The sequence below is a fragment of the Monopterus albus genome, unplaced genomic scaffold (assembly GCF_001952655.1).
Source record: "Monopterus albus unplaced genomic scaffold, M_albus_1.0 scaffold115.1, whole genome shotgun sequence".
Taxonomy (NCBI): domain Eukaryota; kingdom Metazoa; phylum Chordata; class Actinopteri; order Synbranchiformes; family Synbranchidae; genus Monopterus; species Monopterus albus.
This window is the reverse complement of record NW_018127995.1, coordinates 707,056-724,428: the sequence shown is the minus strand read 5'-3', so window position 1 is coordinate 724,428 and position 17,373 is coordinate 707,056. Positions and strand designations below refer to the sequence as shown.

The 17,373-nt window shown below is 45.8% G+C and overlaps 1 protein-coding gene across 2 annotated transcripts in view; it reads left to right on the top strand.

The window, feature by feature from the left end:
- akap6 (A kinase (PRKA) anchor protein 6) overlaps nucleotides 1-12,337 on the top strand; it is an 82,609-nt gene extending 70,272 nt beyond the window's left edge. Inside the window, exons 7-10 of one of the 2 annotated variants that reach the window (XM_020611528.1) lie at nucleotides 2,593-5,592; nucleotides 6,389-7,654; nucleotides 9,369-9,464; nucleotides 11,830-12,337. In XM_020611528.1, the coding sequence (XP_020467184.1) occupies nucleotides 2,593-5,592; nucleotides 6,389-7,654; nucleotides 9,369-9,464; nucleotides 11,830-11,874 (4,407 nt within the window). In that variant the 3' untranslated portion in view covers nucleotides 11,875-12,337. Of the gene's footprint in view, nucleotides 1-2,592; nucleotides 5,593-6,388; nucleotides 7,655-9,368; nucleotides 9,471-11,829 lie in introns of both variants that reach the window. The other variant, XM_020611527.1, reaches the window with a different exon arrangement.
- Nucleotides 12,338-17,373: the final 5,036 nt, after the last annotated feature.

Genomic DNA, 17,373 nt, shown 5'->3' with positions numbered 1-17,373 from the left:
ATCACTTCTTATTGTAATAATCTTAGTTCCAGTTGCATGACAAACATTTATAGCTGCACTCCTGCTAAACTTTAATGGCCTCGTACTGCTTTTAAGTTTGTCTGCCTTTTTTACAAGTGTAAAAATGTGTTCGGACAGCCAGCGTCAGAGCACACAGCCAGTATACCAACTGTATGGATGCTAGCTGTAGCTAGCTCGCAACATTCAGTAGCTTTTATTTTTTACTTCCAGTTTGTCTCTTTCGACTCAGTTCTCACAAACATCTTTTGTTTTTGAATGAATTTACAACTGATTTGTTTTGCGTCACAAACGGCCAGTGTGCAAACTGTTGGATTTTAGCTCGAGCTAGGCTGTGTGTGTTTGTGTAGCAGGTCACAGCTGGACTGATTCAGAAAAGTTCACCTGAAACTCTACTTCCTCCTGTTACTTTGCTCTGTGCCTCTCCCTCTCTGTCTCTGTGGGTTTATAAAGAGAGTTTTAGGGTCAGTCTTAGGGTTAGGGGTTAGCATCACATATAGCTAATGCACGTGCTCGTTCACTTTGTGTGCAGTGCTGCCACCTCTGTATCGCTTCATGTTCCGTTTGAACAAACTGCTTTGTTCTTGGTAGAGGAGGATTTAATTGAACCTACATTCCTCATGTTCCACTTTAAGACATTTTACATTTCAGATCAGTGTGGATACTTTAGACAAGGCCTCATGTCACTGTGCAAATAATGTGAGTGCCAAGTATATAAAACTACATTAACATCAGAAGACACAACTCTGATTAAGCCACTTGTTTTATCTACAGTGTAAATGTAGTGTATTTGCATTTAGACCATCCAAGGCCATTAAATCCTGCAGAAACTCTGTGTCTCCAAATTCAGCTTCAGGAACACCTGGACCAGCAGTTTATGGATGAAAAGCCTGGCATGTTGTTGGAGTCTGGGTGGGAAATTATCACCATTGTTTAACTAGTAAATTTGTCTGCCTCTTTGGCAGGGTCCCAGCAACACTCAAGAGTTATTTCCTGCTTTTAAGAATATGTTTTTGAGGCCACTGTTGCCGCCGGACACTAGGAGTCACCGCCTCATCTTTGTGGGGTCATAAGCATGCCCACAATTCAGCTATCAACTGTTACGAAATTATAGAAACGAGATAAATTACAGACATAAATTATATACAAGGTTTTCATGGGTCATCAAATACTCGATTTGATTGGATTAAGCTGATTGATGGCCTCTCCCCTCAGCGCTGAATGTGTTTTTGAATGCGTCTGCAGTGGCAAAACCCAGTTCGGTCATTACCCCCATCTCCCTTATCAGCACAAGGGGAATAAACACAAATCTAATAGAAATTCATTACACAGACCCATATCCACACACACACTCTCTCGCTCTCCCTCTCACACACAGATCCAACTAGTTTATTAGATTAATAGGCTATGAATGGCTAATACGAATTACCCCTCTCTCTTGTTAACGAGACGCAGAGCAATTTGTATAATTATGTCTGTGGAAGGAAGAATTCCTGTGTCTAAGCATATTTTTAGACAGCCGAGCTTTCTGAAGGTTTCTGATTACGTATTTACTTTAGGGTTTTCAGCTTGTGCTCTTTCTCTCAGAAGTCGTTTTTGAATAATTCATCGCTTTGTTCCAGAGCAGAATAATTTGTGTTGAGATTTATAAGCAATTGCTTTGGGGTGGGCTGATTTTACCCCCTTTTTTTTAAATGACAAAACGTGTTCTGTCAGTGTGTCTCTTTCAAACGGAGGTCTGAGTCGAGACGGCGCTTTCAGAGAGGACACGGGGTTTGCAGCACATCTTTTTAAAGAGTTTGGTGCCAAAACACAAGACACAGCATCTTAAAAACATAACCTCTACTGCCTCAGTGTTTGACAGCACTTTAAATGATAATAGAAAACTTCTTTTCAACTGGCTCTTCTGGATCTTAAGTTACACTGCATTTGACTTGTGTCTACACAGGCCATTAAGTCATTAAGCTCAGTTTCAGGATGTTTCTAGAAATTAATGTGAGCAGCTTGAAACAAGACATAATTAGACAAACTGCTCCACGAGTATGAAGAAAACTTGCTTCAAGGAATATTTTGAAATGCGTTTATTTCAGACTCAATAATTACCAGTCACTTGTTCAAATAGATTTTCAGAATTTAATCTAGAGGAATAAATTGTAGATTGTCTTTTTTCTTTATTCAGTAAATTCTGTACATGTCCACCTTTTACCAGCAAGGAGTTCCAGTGTTGAACCTGGTGAATGTGAAAGTCATATGAACAGTAAATCAGAATCAAGATAAGATCAATATAACGTCAGACATTTTGTGTTAATGTGCAGTTAATCCTTGACATTCATTACAAGCTGTACAGTGGCATGGTTAAATAAAATGTTGTGTCTTTTCTGTTTAATTTCCTCTTGATTCTTTGTGGCATTTGTGAAAAAGACAGTCGCAGAGAGAACAGGGGTCTGACATGCACGACCTTGGATATCGTGGGTTCTCTGGTTCCCTTTAGCAGCCACTGGGTTCCTCTTTGTCTTCGCTAAACAAATTCAAACATGTTGCCTTTTTTCTTTCTTCCTTCCTGTTTGTCTGTAGGTTCCTGGGAACTTTCTTGAACCGGGTCTAGTTGACCTCCACCACATCAGCCCAGTCCCAGCTGGTCCAGTGGCACCAGCTCCAGATGACTCCTGGGAATGGGATGAAACAGATATGACAATCACAGAACCGGAGCCACAGCTAGTACCAGAACCTGACCTCACACACAACCTCCCCACAGAACCAGACCTGCCCTCAGACAGTGGTCTGCCTAATGGGAATCAGCTCGATGGGACTCAAACCCCTGTCTCAGCCAGTCACTGTCCTGACATGATGTCCAGTATGAGTGGGTCCTCACCAGAGGCTCAGCCCAGCGTTACCTCCCAGACTCTGCCCCCTAACACCAATCACATCTACCAGGTGTACAGCCTCCATAATGTTGAATTCTGCAGACAGCCGCAGTTTCCTCATGTTCCTTCCTTGCTGTACAAAACCAAGTCAGGAAACCAGAAACAGCATCTCCTGCTAAAGAGCCTGAGTAAGGACTCCTCATTCTCCTCCATCGAATCCCTTCCGGACTTCCTGGGAGGTTTGATGTCAAACCACCAAGGTGGAGATAGGATCGCTGGATACAAGGATGAAGAGAGTGAGCGAGAGGGTGGCAGAGGACGCGGCCAGTCGGCAAACAGTCGGCGGTCAGAGTGCGAGAGCGGGATTGTCAGTGATACAGGAGAGACAGAGATGATGACAATCACCTCTGAAACCCAGGGAGTAGACGAGGAGGAGGAGGAAGAGGAGCAGAGGAAGGACGACACTGATGTGGCTCTGTACAAAAACACTGACACAAAGTACAACCAAAGAATCAAGACAGTGGATAACAAGGAGAAAGCATGGAGGAGGGATGGCAGCCAGGATGAATGCAGGAGAAACAGAGAGGAGGAGAAAGGGAGAAGGCACAGGAAGGGGGGAGGTGTGGCAGTCGAGATCTTGATCAACGGGCGTGGGATCTTGACTCCTGCTGACTCTGACTCTGACTTAGAGGTGGGAGGACTCAGCACAGAGTCCTCCAAGCCCTTCGTGGTTTGCAATGACATCACTGAATTCACTCTTGACCAGTTTAACGGTTTGGCGACTCCTCCCATTCTTAGCCGCCGGGCATCAAGTCCAGTATTGTCTCAGAGCTCCTCTCTGGAGTCCCTGCTGGCCCTGGGTGTGGAGTTATTCCCCTTCAAAGACCCTCTGCAGCGTAGCAGCTCTCTGGAGAGCGGCCTGGCCCCATGTCGCGCTGCTGAAGGGGAAGCTGGAGGCAGCCTGAGCAGCCTCGGGGACCTGGACCTGGGGCAGAGCAGACAGGTGGATGGAGGTGAACCAGGAAAGGAGAAGATCAGTCAATGTTTGCAGGGAGAGCCGTCCTCTGGGGAGCTAAGCCGGAGAACCCTTGATCTTCTGAAACGTCTGGAGAAAATCCAGAGTCCTCTGGCAGTGAAGATGACCCGAAGTGTTTCTGACATGACGCTTCGGAGCAGCTCCCCACATCGGAGCCACCTCCCCGCCTCCCCCTCTCTAGGTGGCCGACACTCCCCTCTTTCTGGAATTTCAGACTCTTCGCGCAGGGGACCACCTTCGCTGATCAACGAGAGTTCAGCAACAGCGTCGCTAACTGAGCTGAGCAGCACCGAGGACTCATCTCTGGGGTCTGAAGATTTTGCCATGCTCCAAAATCAACGGCACCTTTGCCTGGATCCCAGTATGGCAGCAAATGTCAACTCGAGCTCGCATAGGAAACGTTGTCGTGGAAACATCCGAGGAGGGCAAGTGATGGATGAAGCAGATGCAACGAGTTTGAGCATGGTGGTGAACGTGTCTTGTACATCGGCAGGCACTGATGAGGATGAGGATGAAAGTGACCTGCTGTCCTCTTCCACGCTCACGCTCACTGAGGAGGAGTTTGGCGTCCGTGACGGAGAGGACCATGAGGAGGAGAGGTTAAGCGGAGCCTCTTCTGCTAATGAGGATGATGATGAAGAGGAGATGGAGGGGTCTTATGTCCTGGGGATGGAGTACATGAAGAAGGAGCTGCAGAGCTGGATCCGATCTGCTCGAACCTCCTCTGCCTCCTCACTGAAAACAGAAGCAGGCCTCCGGGATGAGCTGCAATGTGGAACCCACCTGTCCGACACCTTCACATCTTCCTCTCAGCACAAGGAGCAGCACTGTTTTCTAAACCACGCAGCTGCAAAGTTACTAGAAACCAACACTAATATTAGCAACACCAACATGAAAAGAGATCAGACAGAACAGGAGGAGGAGAACCGGAGAAATGCAACAAGAAGCTACATCAGCCAGTTTGTGGACGACGTAGAGAATGGAAATGTGGACCAGAGCTGTTTAAAAGGGAGAGATGAAGATGATGAACTCCTCAGAGAGGAGTCGAGTGTGTTCACAAAGAAAGGAGAGTCACTGAGGGAGCTGTACGTGTTTGCCAAAACAGGAGAATCAGTGCAGGACGTCAGCAACTTGACAGTGGACACAGAATCAAACTCAGCAGATCAGCTTTCTTCAGCAGCACCCTGTGAACGTCCCTTCCCATCCAAGCATGCTTCCTCTTTGGTGGGACAGCTGAAGTGGGAGCTGCCCTGCCACAGCTCCTCCCTTCCCTCACCTCCTTCTCTCTCACCAGTTGAGGACTGTAGATCCCACGATGCCTTGCGCCACGGCGGGAGAAAGGCCATCACCATCCAGGAAAAGTTCAAATTCTCGTCTTTTGTGACAGAGCAGACAAGGACGGAGGTAATAGACAAAGAATCATCGCTGCCTCCCAAGAAGCGGCACAGTTCTCACTCCTGCTGCAGCCACCCTCCCTCCCCCTCCTCCCTCCCTCCATGCAGTGTAGACGAGGGAAAGAAAGAGAATGTGCATGAGTTTGTCATGGAGATTATTGACTTGACCTCACTGGCACTAAAGAGCAAAGAGAATCAGCCCAAAGAACCGGACCAGACTGAGACCGGCAGGTCCAACCCAGACCAAGGGCCGACGTCACTGGCACATATCAGAGACAAGGTGCAGTACTGATGCTGAAAACACACAGCTCCAACAGAGAAAGAATGGCAACACACAAGCAAATGCAAAAAGCTAATTAGCTTAATGGAAATGAAAGTAACAGTTCAGTAAGGCTTCAAATGTTGATAATAAACTGATGAAATTAATTAGTGTTTCAGGAAATGCAGCTCCTGAAGTTGTTTGACCTCATGTATTCTGTACATTCTGAGGACAAATTAATCCAAATGTAGCAAAAGTTATCTCAGTTAATTTGTTCACTGAGTTGAAATAATTCAATAAATCGCATCATAGATCATAACTTTTAGGATGTAATGACTAATTTCTTCAGTAGCTTTTTCAAGTGAAGTAATTTAAAATCTAATCAGTTTTCAGTCTTCATTTTATTTCTAAAAAGGAAAGAAACCAGGCAGAAAACTTTGCTCCTCTCATAAAATGTAAGTTATTAATATGCAGCTCCAGACTGGATGGTTTGCTAATTATGTTACTGCAGGTGTGTTAAAGTACAAATACTGATACATAAATGAACATAGTACAAAAAAATCACAAAACAAAACAACAGAACCACAACCTTGCATCTGAGAAAACTGCCATGACAATCGCATTAAAACCAAAGATGTTAATGTAAAGGATGAAAGAGATTAACAACACACCAGTCAGTTTTATTCAAATTGCTCAAAGTCACAAATTTGTGGAGAAGGGGTTTACAAGTAAACAGCCCCCTCTCTCCTTAGACCCTGAAATCAGATACAGACAACAACAAAAGTCCTGACAAACTTTCTCTCTCCTCTGCCTCCAGGTCTTCGAACACTCCCACCGACCGCTTCACCTCCGTAAGGGAGACTTCTACTCCTACCTCTCTCTCTCGTCCCATGACAGCGACTGTGGCGAGGTCAGTCAGTGCTCCGAGGACAAGAGCTCCACTCCGGTGCCCTACAGCATTCCGTGTTACGTCACGCCGACACAAGGCCTCCACAGCCCCAGCCCTGAGCTGTTTACAAGCTCCGGCTCAGCTCAGGCTTCCAGACGCTCCTCTCCCAACCTTGAGACCAAGAACAGCTTCTGTGCTCTTGATCTGAGGTCTGATAACCAGACTCATGAACACACAGGAGAACCAGTCAGCCCCGCTCTGTCCCTGCCCCCCAGCCCAGACATCAGGGAGGAGGAGACCCTATTTCCGACCTGCACTGAGGAGGTGTACCTGGGTCCACCTCTCTGCTACAGCATGGCGCTCACTAAGAAACCCCAGAGGGACCTGCTGAAGAAGGATGTGGAGTATCTGTCCTCCCTGGATCCTGCCGCTGTGGCACACTCGCCTTGTTCAAAACCAAAGCATAGTCTTCAGTGTTTGTCTCAAGAGGCGCCCAGTTCTGAACCAGGTCACAGTCTGAGCTATTTGTCTCCCTCAGAGGAGTTTGCGTTGGACAGAAACCAGGATCAGGTGTATTTCCAAAGGTCCAGTCCCACAGTGACAGCAGACGAGGCATACAGCTCCTCCTCTCCTTTCCTGGAGCGCTGTTACAGCTCATTTTCCACCTCCTCACCCTCAGTGAGTTTCTCCGCCTCCCTCCAGGGGCCCGGCTCCAAACCTAAAGATGACAGCTCTTCCTCTCCTCCTCTCTCCTCTGGCGCTGTGGAAGTGAAGCGAGGTGAGGACCTGTACCTCCTCTGTGATGTCGCTAGAGGAGAAGTCGCGGTCGCTGGGAGTGTCAGCGTGCCGCAGGAGGAGAGGAGTCGTAATGAGGGGTCTCCTTATCTTAATCCCCGTGCGCCTGTCGCCCCGATAGACTCCTCCGCAGCTGAATGTTTGGCAGATACTAAAACGCTTGAATCCAATATGGGCGCCGTAATGACCAAGATAAGTGTCTGCAGCTCCGCTACAAATCCCTCAAAAGAGGCAGCCACCACCGCCACGCGTATTAATCCCAAAATTAACTGCTTGGCGATGAGAGAGGCTGATAGGGAGGAGGGGGAGAGGCGAAGAGAGGTGGATACTCGGCGGGAGAAGCAGGAGGAGAAGGGGAGGAGAGGATGCAGGGGCTCGCAGCAGGAGGTGAAGAAGCAGGTTAGTGTTCCACATATTAGCCTGATCTGCTATCTCAGGACATTATACAGGGCCTTGACACTGCACTTCACCTCTCTAGTCCAGGTATTAGTCCGAGCCGAGCTCCTCAGTGGCTGTGAAATGTAATGAGGCCGGTGTGCGTTTTTCTCATTTCCATTTCTGAGGCTGGTGGGACGTGAGAGGTGCTGATATACGTAACCTCTCCTCTCGTCCCCCCCGCTACATACCCATCCTCCCATCCTCTTCTTTTTTCTAGCCTTATTTCCTCTTCCTCTCACTCCCCTTCTTTTCTACTTTCCTCATCGTCAGTTTTTCACATGCTTCTTCTTCACCCTTCATTTCATATTTTTTTTCTCCTAGTTCCTTCTTCCTTCACTGTTTTCATCGCTTCCTAAACCTTGTACATCCCCTCCTTTCCTGTGTCCTTTTCTTCCTCACCTGTACTTTCCTTCCCCGCTTCTTCAGTCTTTCTTCAATTGTTCCATCCTCCGACATTTTCTTCTTCACGTTTCTTTTTCTGTTGTCTTCTCTTGTTTTCCCCCTCCCCTGTCTGTCCTGTCCTCCCTGTCCCCTGTCTCATCCCTCTTTCCTCCCTCGGGTGTTAGTGATTGGGGGGGGATTTGCAGACTTCTCACTTTTTTAGTTAAAAGGTTAAGGTCCATGGAACAACATCAGCATAATTACTATCCGTCAGATTTCATTAGGATTCATCAGCTAAGAGCTTTCCCTTCCTGCAGTGATCATTCAGTTCATTTCATCGCTGAATTAACATGTTTGTGCTCTTTTTAACTTTTCTATTTCCTTATGCAAATGAGTTTGCATTTTTTACCATCTCTCGTTACCTTCTCTGTTTATCAGCTTGTAATCTGTTAAACAGCTGAACATCTAGTCTGTCCCACAGTGCACGTTGGCTACGTGTCCTTTATACAATCTAAAGGCAATAGCACAAACTCACATGGACTGATCTTTGACAGACTTTTGGCTTCACACAACTTTTGTGTTGTTGTACTTACAGTTTTTTAATAACTTCCTGGAGGATTGCGAGGTTTCGAGGTTTCGAGGGCAGCCTGGCTCCATTTCTGTCCCAGTGTGCAGTAGTTTCCTCATTAGCTTATAAACTCAATAAAAAGGGCATCAAACAAAAGACTAAGAGAAAAGGCAAAGCTGAGGTAGCTGCGCTCTTACACGTTGGCATGTATGTGCACATGTAAGTGTGACTACGTTTGTGTGTTGGTGTCTGTGTTCATGCGGCCCTGGTAGATGTATGTGGAGCTGCACAAGTCTTTACAAAGCGATTAGTCGTGAACCAATTAAAAGTGGGGGAGAGGATTGTTTTCAGCCTGATGCTTGTTGTTTTCATTTGCAACTTTTTCATCAGTTTGGGCTCAAAGAAAGAACAAGCCGATTAGAAAACAAAGACTAACAACGTTTCAGCCCGATAATGCTGTTTTGATTTATTCTTCTCTGCCTTCTCGTGTTTGTCTCTCTCGTCATCCATCGCCACCTCTCTCTCTCACTGTTCAAACACAAAAGTACACAATGAAATAATGTTTCCTCGTTCTCTGCTGCATCATGTGTATGACTTCATGTGGCAAAACTGGTTTCTCTGTTCTCTCTTTTCTCTCTTCTTCATCTCTTTTGATTTCTCCGCATGCTCGCCTCTCTCTCTCTCTCCCTGGCTGCTTTTTCCTCTCATTTGCTGTTTCCCTCTCAGAGTCAGATGAGCTCTCAGTCGGCTGTCAGTCACACCCCCAGACCAGCCCCGGGCCAGAGCCAGGCCTCAGTGAGACTCGCCTCGAGGACGGGGACGGTTAGAGTGAGCAAACACACACACACCTGTGCAACAAAAGGGGTCATTTGGGATGTTTTAGAATTTCAGCATCACATATTTATCACTGGAGGCTTTTAAACTGTGATTACTGTACAGAGCAGTGTTCTGCTCTGAGGTTATGAACCAGTGTCACTGCCTGCCAAACCAATCGCACAAAGTCCGACCTCAGCACAAAAACTGCTCATGTCATTCGGTGGCTGTTTCACCAAATCTGAAAGTTTAACTAATGAAAGTAAACACCACACTTTGTGTGTCCCTTGCATAAACTGGCAGGCTAAACAAATGTATCAGCAGTTCTTGAGCATCAGTAATTTGTGAAATGTAAGGCTGCTGCCGTTGGCAGTGACTGTGGAGGCAGCGCTCACCATGGTGAAACAGGCCCCACCAGCGGTTATCTGCTAAAACAAAAGGCTCAGGGCATCAGTGGCGGTGCGTCACATTAGCACAGTGATGCATCAAGCATTCAAAGCTGACTTCTCTATTCTAGTAAAACATTCAACCCCAAACATTCCTGACCAGAGAAGAAGTGTCACGGTGGTTTGACTGCAAAAAAATAAATGTGAGATTAGTTGTTGTTTTTGTTTTATTCCCATCACGACGAGAAAGCAAACACTTTTAAACAGACTCATTTCTCCTCAGTTTTGAGGCTGTTGCTCACTTGGAACAGAGCATTTCACTCTTGGTAAAGTCACAACATGTTCTGACAGCTTGATGTGCACCGTCACATGATCGCCTGTTCACATTCCCTGAATTTTCTTACAGAGAGGATGTCGATATGTTTTTCTGTCCACTTAATGTCAGATTAAATTACTGGGAGTCCAGTCCACCTCCCATGAATTACTGCAAATAGTGTGCAGACACAATGTGTGGTCAAGGCAGCAGTGCATTTATTGTTGTTTTTATTAGTTCCTCTGTTTTTAAAGTCAAATCAAACCAGGAAACTATAGAACATGATCAAAGGCCATCACAGACACAATCTGTGTGTGTGTGTGTGTGTGTGTGAGAGAGAGAGAGAGATGTCCGCCCTATGGGTGCCTCCAGGGCTAAGCAAAACCTGCTGCCCCCACACTCCAGACATGCACACACAAGCACACAGATGCACACACGCTCCCGAGGGCAGGGCATGAGAGTCCAGGTAGAAGCTCTGACAGCCCAACAGCTGCAGGTTAGACAGACATGTTCACACACACCAGAGGACAAACCTGCATACACACTCCCATGCACAGAAATACCCACATGGAAGTGCTAAATCAAGCTCATGTACGCACACACAATGCATGTAACAGCAAAGGACCCGCGCACACACACATCATATCAGCGATGCATACAGCTGGTCCTGACCCCCATGGCATGCCCCAGTCTAGCCCACCTGTTCACACACACATGCGTTTGCTTTCGCTCCTGCTGGGGACTTTACACCGACTCACATTCGTTTCCCAGAAACGTAGCCTAACCTTAAACCAGGCCGTCACCCTACAGATCAATGACCTACATGGTGGGGACCAGCATCCTGCCCGTTTGGACAGTGCGAGTGTGTAGCCGGGTTTCAGTCCCCATAGTGTGAGTAATACCAGGCGCACACAAACACCATACACACAGACACAGGTGCAATTAAAACAATCGTGAATGCAGCTCATGATGTGCTCTGTGACCCAGACAGCAGAAGGTCTGCAGCAGAGCACACCGAGCGAGCGCGTGTTCAGGGCCAATCACCGACTCGTGTTTGGAAAGTTTCATAGAAAAACAGAACAGAAAATGAAGCTGAGGAGGAAACGGTCTGTTGGCACAGTGAGCGGGAGAGAACGGAAACGAGAGGAAACCACGAGACGGCTGCTGAATGGTAACTGGACGCACCTCAATAAATTCAATCAAATACTTTAATAGCACAGTAGAACAATTAAGCAATTTACTTTGGACAAAGCCTGAGTGAATGTATTAACGTGAGACCAGGATGTAAGAAGATGTAAGAGTGCTGCTATTACAGCAATCACATGACAAAGCAAACTGTTGAGCAGAAATACTACAAGACGGGAGTCAGTGCGAGTCAGAATCAACCGTGTGTTCATGGTGACGAAGCAGCATGTCACCCAGAGCGACAGAGTGGTCTCTGATGGTACATCAGGCTGCGATGCACACACAGAACTTGTACTTTTCAAAGGATTCGTTGACTGTAAAATATAGAACATCACCAGATTCACCCTTTTCTGCTCCTGTTCCACATCTGCAGCCCAGTGAGCAGTGTCAGCGTCTCAACAGGGAATAGATCTAATTCAGAAGTAGAAGACACTGACCAACATTCATCTCTGTCTTAACAAGCTCTTCCTGTCCTTCTCCCTTCATACAGAGGCTGCCTGTGCTGGGGGCAGGGACCTCCAGGATCCAGCTGTGAAGGAGCTCGCTCCGTCTCCCCTCTGCTCTGCTGATCTGTCCTCTGGGCTTCACCTCTGCAGCCGCCTCCCTGTCTGCTCACGGAGCTTTTCACTCCTCTGATTTCCCCACTGTCACTGCTCTAACTGAGCTGCTCTGTTGAACGCTGGACTGAGAGCTGACTGTCATTTCAGGCTGACCTTCAGAGGGATGCTGTGATCGGACCCAACATGCTTCAAAGGGACAATGAGCCTGCTTTCAGGGGTGAACCTGGAAGTTTCTGAGTGATGGTGAAGCAGCTTCTAGGGGCTGGCTGAGCATAGCTTTGAGTTTTTCTGTGCACAGTGAATTTACAAACAGTTGGAGATTCAGATTTCAGGTTAGGAAGAAAAAGATGTGGTGAAATTATATCCATCAACAATTTACATATGATTATCATGATGATGCTGTATTTGGGCTACACTGCAAAAAAAAAAAAAAAAAAACACTCAACAACACAAAATGGCTTTTTCAGGCTAAATGAAAGCGACCCAGCATCAGCTCCAGCTTCTTATTGATATAAGCTTGTTTTGGTGTGTTATGGACTTTGTCCACAACACACTTCAGGTACTTAAAAATACCACTTAAACTGTTAAACTGAACCAGTGCGTCAAATCCCAAGTCAAGCACCAAGACGTTCTGTACTGGATTGTACTGGTTTACTCTCAGATTGACCCTGTCTTCCTCATTTAGACAGCTTTCTGTTTTTACAGGCTGGTTGCACAGAGATGTGAGTTAGATAGAGGTTTTCAGGTGTAAAGACGCGGCCACCCTACGTCCACCAGAGGTGAGATGTGTTTCCACTGTAGCCGTCACAGCGGCCTGCGTCTTTGTACAGTGCTAGCTACGGTAGCTGCCGAGCTCCGTTCACGGGGGATAGTCGCTTCATGTAACTGTTCAGGTTGTTTACAAATTGGTGTAAGTCCACTCAAAAATTGCAGATCTTAAATGGACATAGGTTTTGGATGATTATGATTTAAAACCTTTACAAAATGATAAACAAAACAAAAGCTAAATAAAAACAGTTAACACAACAATAGAATGCATAAATAAGAACAGCTGAAGCACAAACATTTAGCACAAATAGAATCAGTGTACACAGAATGAACAGAACACACAGAGAAAGGCCTTTCTGCTCTGGTGTCTCAGTGCCGGTGTAGAGAAACATGACTTTATATAGATTTAAATGATTCCGAACTGGAGGACAGAGAAAGGGCCTTGACATGCTTGTGGTTAACATCTTGGCGAAAAGGGAAAGTTGCCTGTTTCCACATCCAGCAGACACAGGGCAACGCCATCACCCATCTCTGTGTTGGTGTTCAGTGTTCACTCTGCTTCAGGCCTCCACCAACTCCTGAGAAACATCTCTGGCTCTTCAGCTGCTGAACGTTCTACGTTCCTCACCAGCTTCATTCTAACTGTGTTGTCTGTTTGGTGCTAGGTGTCTGTAGCTAGTTGGATTCCAGGTCAACATCGAAGTCTGTCTTTGAGCAACCAGCACCTTCTGTTTTTACCCATTTCTTCTTTCTGCATCACCCGTCACTAAGTTCCTCCTCTGTTCCTGGAGATTTCTAGAGCTACCTCACTATAGTTCATCATGTCTTCAGCTGGTTTGCGTGTCTTCCCACCGTATCCCGTCTTTGATGCTCCAGTTGCGAACACTCTTTTGTCTCACATCATCACTGTTCAGCTGTAGGCTGCAGTGTTGTAGCACAAGTGGCATGTTGCTTCCTAAAAATAAGACTTGGCCTTTGTGATGTCGCTGTTCATGACCTGTTGCTGTGACTTTGTCCGACTCGTCATCCTGTAGCGCCCAGCAGACGTACTGTGATGGCTACAGAGCCTCACTCTTGCTCAGATATGAAAAAAATCTAGCCATGACTTACAGACGCATTGTGACTGTTGAGAGAAATTAAAGCCGCAAGTATCCAGCCATGGTGAAAGGACCCACATCCACATTGAGATGATCAGCTTTGCAGAGCGTTGTTGTGATGTTGAGAAATACAGGTTTTACCAGATGGAAAGTGGCCGGTGAGTTGTATTACACTGTTGCTATAGAGACTACTACTTTAAGACAAACTATTAGCATGATTGAAAAGCAGTAAGACCGGCTGGTAGACTTAGAATTAGCCCTGCATGTGCCATTTATTTCTAGAGTGGATGTGGAGTTGGGTCTAACTCTTGGACGCAAAAATGCCAAACCTCGAGACATTTAGCAGACAAATGGCAGCATCCTTTGTTTGTTCAGATGCCAAGAATAACCTGATAGGGACCCCTAATGGCTGCACGTTACAGGGCAGACGGCACCCGCACACAATGCCATCTTTCCAAGAGGGGCATTGGATGAGAATACGTCATACGGATCATTTTTCAAGGCTCTGACTGAATCCTTGTTTACTCATTCATGACTGCAGGTACTGGCATTTTCCTCAACGTGATCTTGCATAGTCTTCGGGTTGTTTTTACATTCAAAGTCTTAAATGCGCAAATGTACCTGCTGAGTTGGCTGGAAAGTATCCACATAAGACATAATAAGAGTAAAATCATCTTAGTTTTGTTTCCTGTTGGCTGAGAGTTCTGAAGCCTTCTGGATTTGACAGCCTCGTGGCTGATGCTTGAGCTTTAAACTTTGACTGTGGCTGATTTGTAGCTCTGTCACTCTTGCAGCTACAAGCTGTGTCCCATTTCTCTGAGGTCTTTGAGGGCAAGTCAGCAACATTACCAAGACAACTGCAGCCTGATTTTGACTGAATTTGTGGAATCTGGCCATTGTTACCTCCTGAGTAGTGAAACGTCCTTTGTGAGGTTTCAGGCCCAGTCCAGCTGGTATTTACCACAGTATCAGTCCTTTAAGAACAATATCTTGGTGGAAAGTCCTTCAGTTTTCCATCTTCAGCTTTAGGTTGACGAGGACTGTTCTGTCTTGTCCAGTGGTAGGAAGTGGTGACGTTGTTTGTAGACTGTCTCATTTGGAGAAGAGCAGGTTCGCAGCCTGTTTTGTCTCCTGCAAACATGCTTGTTGTGTCCAACCGGCACAGTTAGCGCTTACCCTTTTAGTGGTGTGTTAACAGCAGCTGCTTGAAGGTCCTTTTGTGTTAGAGTGAAAAAACATAATGGTTGGTGGATCCTGTCTCATTTAAGGAGAAGCAGGGTCAGAACACTCGAGTCTGTTGTTAAAGTGCAACAGTCAAAATTCTCCAACTTTTGTGTCGAATTGCCCGAATGTAACATTAATTTTTTGCAGGCAGTAGCGATGATCCCTCTGCAGACCATCTCATTTGTGGAAGGCCGTGTTCGTCCTGACAGCCTTCAGAGTTCACCTCTTTAGCCCTTTGAAGAATGGATCACTCTCGATGCTTTTTGTGACCATCCATCATTCTGAGCGCTAATTGATTCTACAAACTGATAATCTTGGAGGTTCTGTGATGAATTGTAGGATGTACCTGCTGCTGTGATGGTGGAAGAAGTCACTGTGCTCTGAATCAGTGGAAACACCCATCAGGTCAGATTTAGCGGAGTCCATTCTGAACTAAACCTTTCTCCTCTGTACTGTCAGAGATGAACCAGGCGTCAAGCGATGAAAAATAAGTTGATACAAAACAGTCTTTTATCTATGCAACACAACCAAAGTTGGCAAAAGCCGAAGCGGTGTTGTTGTGTAGGTGTTAAGGTTTGACCACTGTTGACGGAGACGTGTTGATATTAATACTGCTGTATGTACACCACTACTGTACTGTGTTGTTTTCTTATTTTCTGGACGGGTCCTGAGATTAGCAGTGATGCTGGGGTTTGGGCCTGGTGTTGAAGTGTGTGTGTGTGTGTGCGTAGGACAAAATAGGGTTTGAAAACTTTAAAATATAATTGTGTGCCTTGCTCTACTGTTACTTCTGCCTTTTTGTTATTAATTAAAACCACTGCTTTCCCAGTTAGATGATCAAAACATGCAACAATAAAAGAGAGAAACTGTTTCACGCAAGGTTCACGTTGAGCTTATGTATATACAGTATGCAAAGGTGCAAGACCTTGGTCTAAAATGCAGAGGAATGCTTGGTGTTGGTGTTTATTTCACTGTGTGTGTGACCTGTGATGTGAAATAGCTTTATTATTAGTACTGGCCAAAAAGAGCTTGACTGCATGGTTCCTGCTAACTGCAATGTAAAACCAGCTGTGGACAAATAAACAATTTATTGGAAAAACAAAACTCAGACAAACGTGATTTTTGTGCTCGCACTGTTGTTTTTGGTACAAAGCTAAACGGGTCTCATCGTGGTTGTAATCGATTACTCTGCTAGCAACAAAACAGCCATAAAGATAAAGTTAATAATTTTATAAACCTATGTAGAATAATAAACATTTTAGATAAATTATATTCTCTCATATAGTGAGAAGTTTATTTTCTTTATTGAGGAAAAATGTTTGAAGACTAGACATGTATGAACTTCCACCAGCATCCATCCATTATCTGTACCACTTATTCCTGAATAGGGTCGCAGGGGGGCTGGAGCCAATCCCAGCTGACACTGGGTGAGAGGCGGGGTCCACCCTGGTGACATGTAGACAAACAACCACACACACTCACTCCTATGGGCAATTTAGAGTCTCCAGTCAACCCAAGCTGCATGTCTTTGGACTGTGAGAGGAAGCCGGAGCACCCAGAGAGAACCCACGCAGGCACAGGGAGAACATGCAGAGTCCACACAGAAAGGCCCCGGGTCGACCCGGGCTCAAACCCACATCCTTCTTGCTGTGAGGGGACAGCACTAACCACTGCGTGACGATGCCACCCCTCCAACAGTAACTATTCTGTTTAAATCAAGCCATCACGTTGAGTCTGTTACTTTAAAGGAGTGTTGCATTATGGGTTGTTTCTTCACCTTTCTTTTGCCAGTGAGTTTCCTCTGCAAGGTTGTGTTAAGTCCAGTGTAATGTACAGGAATCTGGTGGTTTGACTTGTTTTGTTGTATTTTTATTCTTTCCAGGTGTTAAAGATGTGACTGTTATAAAGGTCTATAGAGAGCGTCTGACCCCCCCCAGTTCCTACTGCTGCTCAGGTAGATTTTCACCATGAACAGGCCGTGTCTCGCCTTCCTGCGGCTCCAGTCAGTAGTGGAGGCAAACTTCTCTTTCTTTCTTTATGGTTTCTCTCGTTTTCTTCACAATCCATATTTTGTGCACAGTGGCCATGAAGAAGAGTTGTATTCTGCACACATGCTAGCTTTATTTTGGTACTGTTAAAATAAGGGTCTCAGGGTTCGAAAAATAATTTCCAGATCATTAGTCTTGGCTCCCCTGTATTTGGCAGACATATTATTTGTTGAGTATTTATACACACAACCCCTCAACTGTCATGAAAACTAAAATCAGAGCTGGAGTTTGGACGTTTTGTTGTGTGTCAGGGCCCCAATCATCAGAAACACATCATTAAGATGTTTGTGATCTTCCAGGGGTTTATGTTTTGCCCTTAATCAGCCCTCCATTCCTG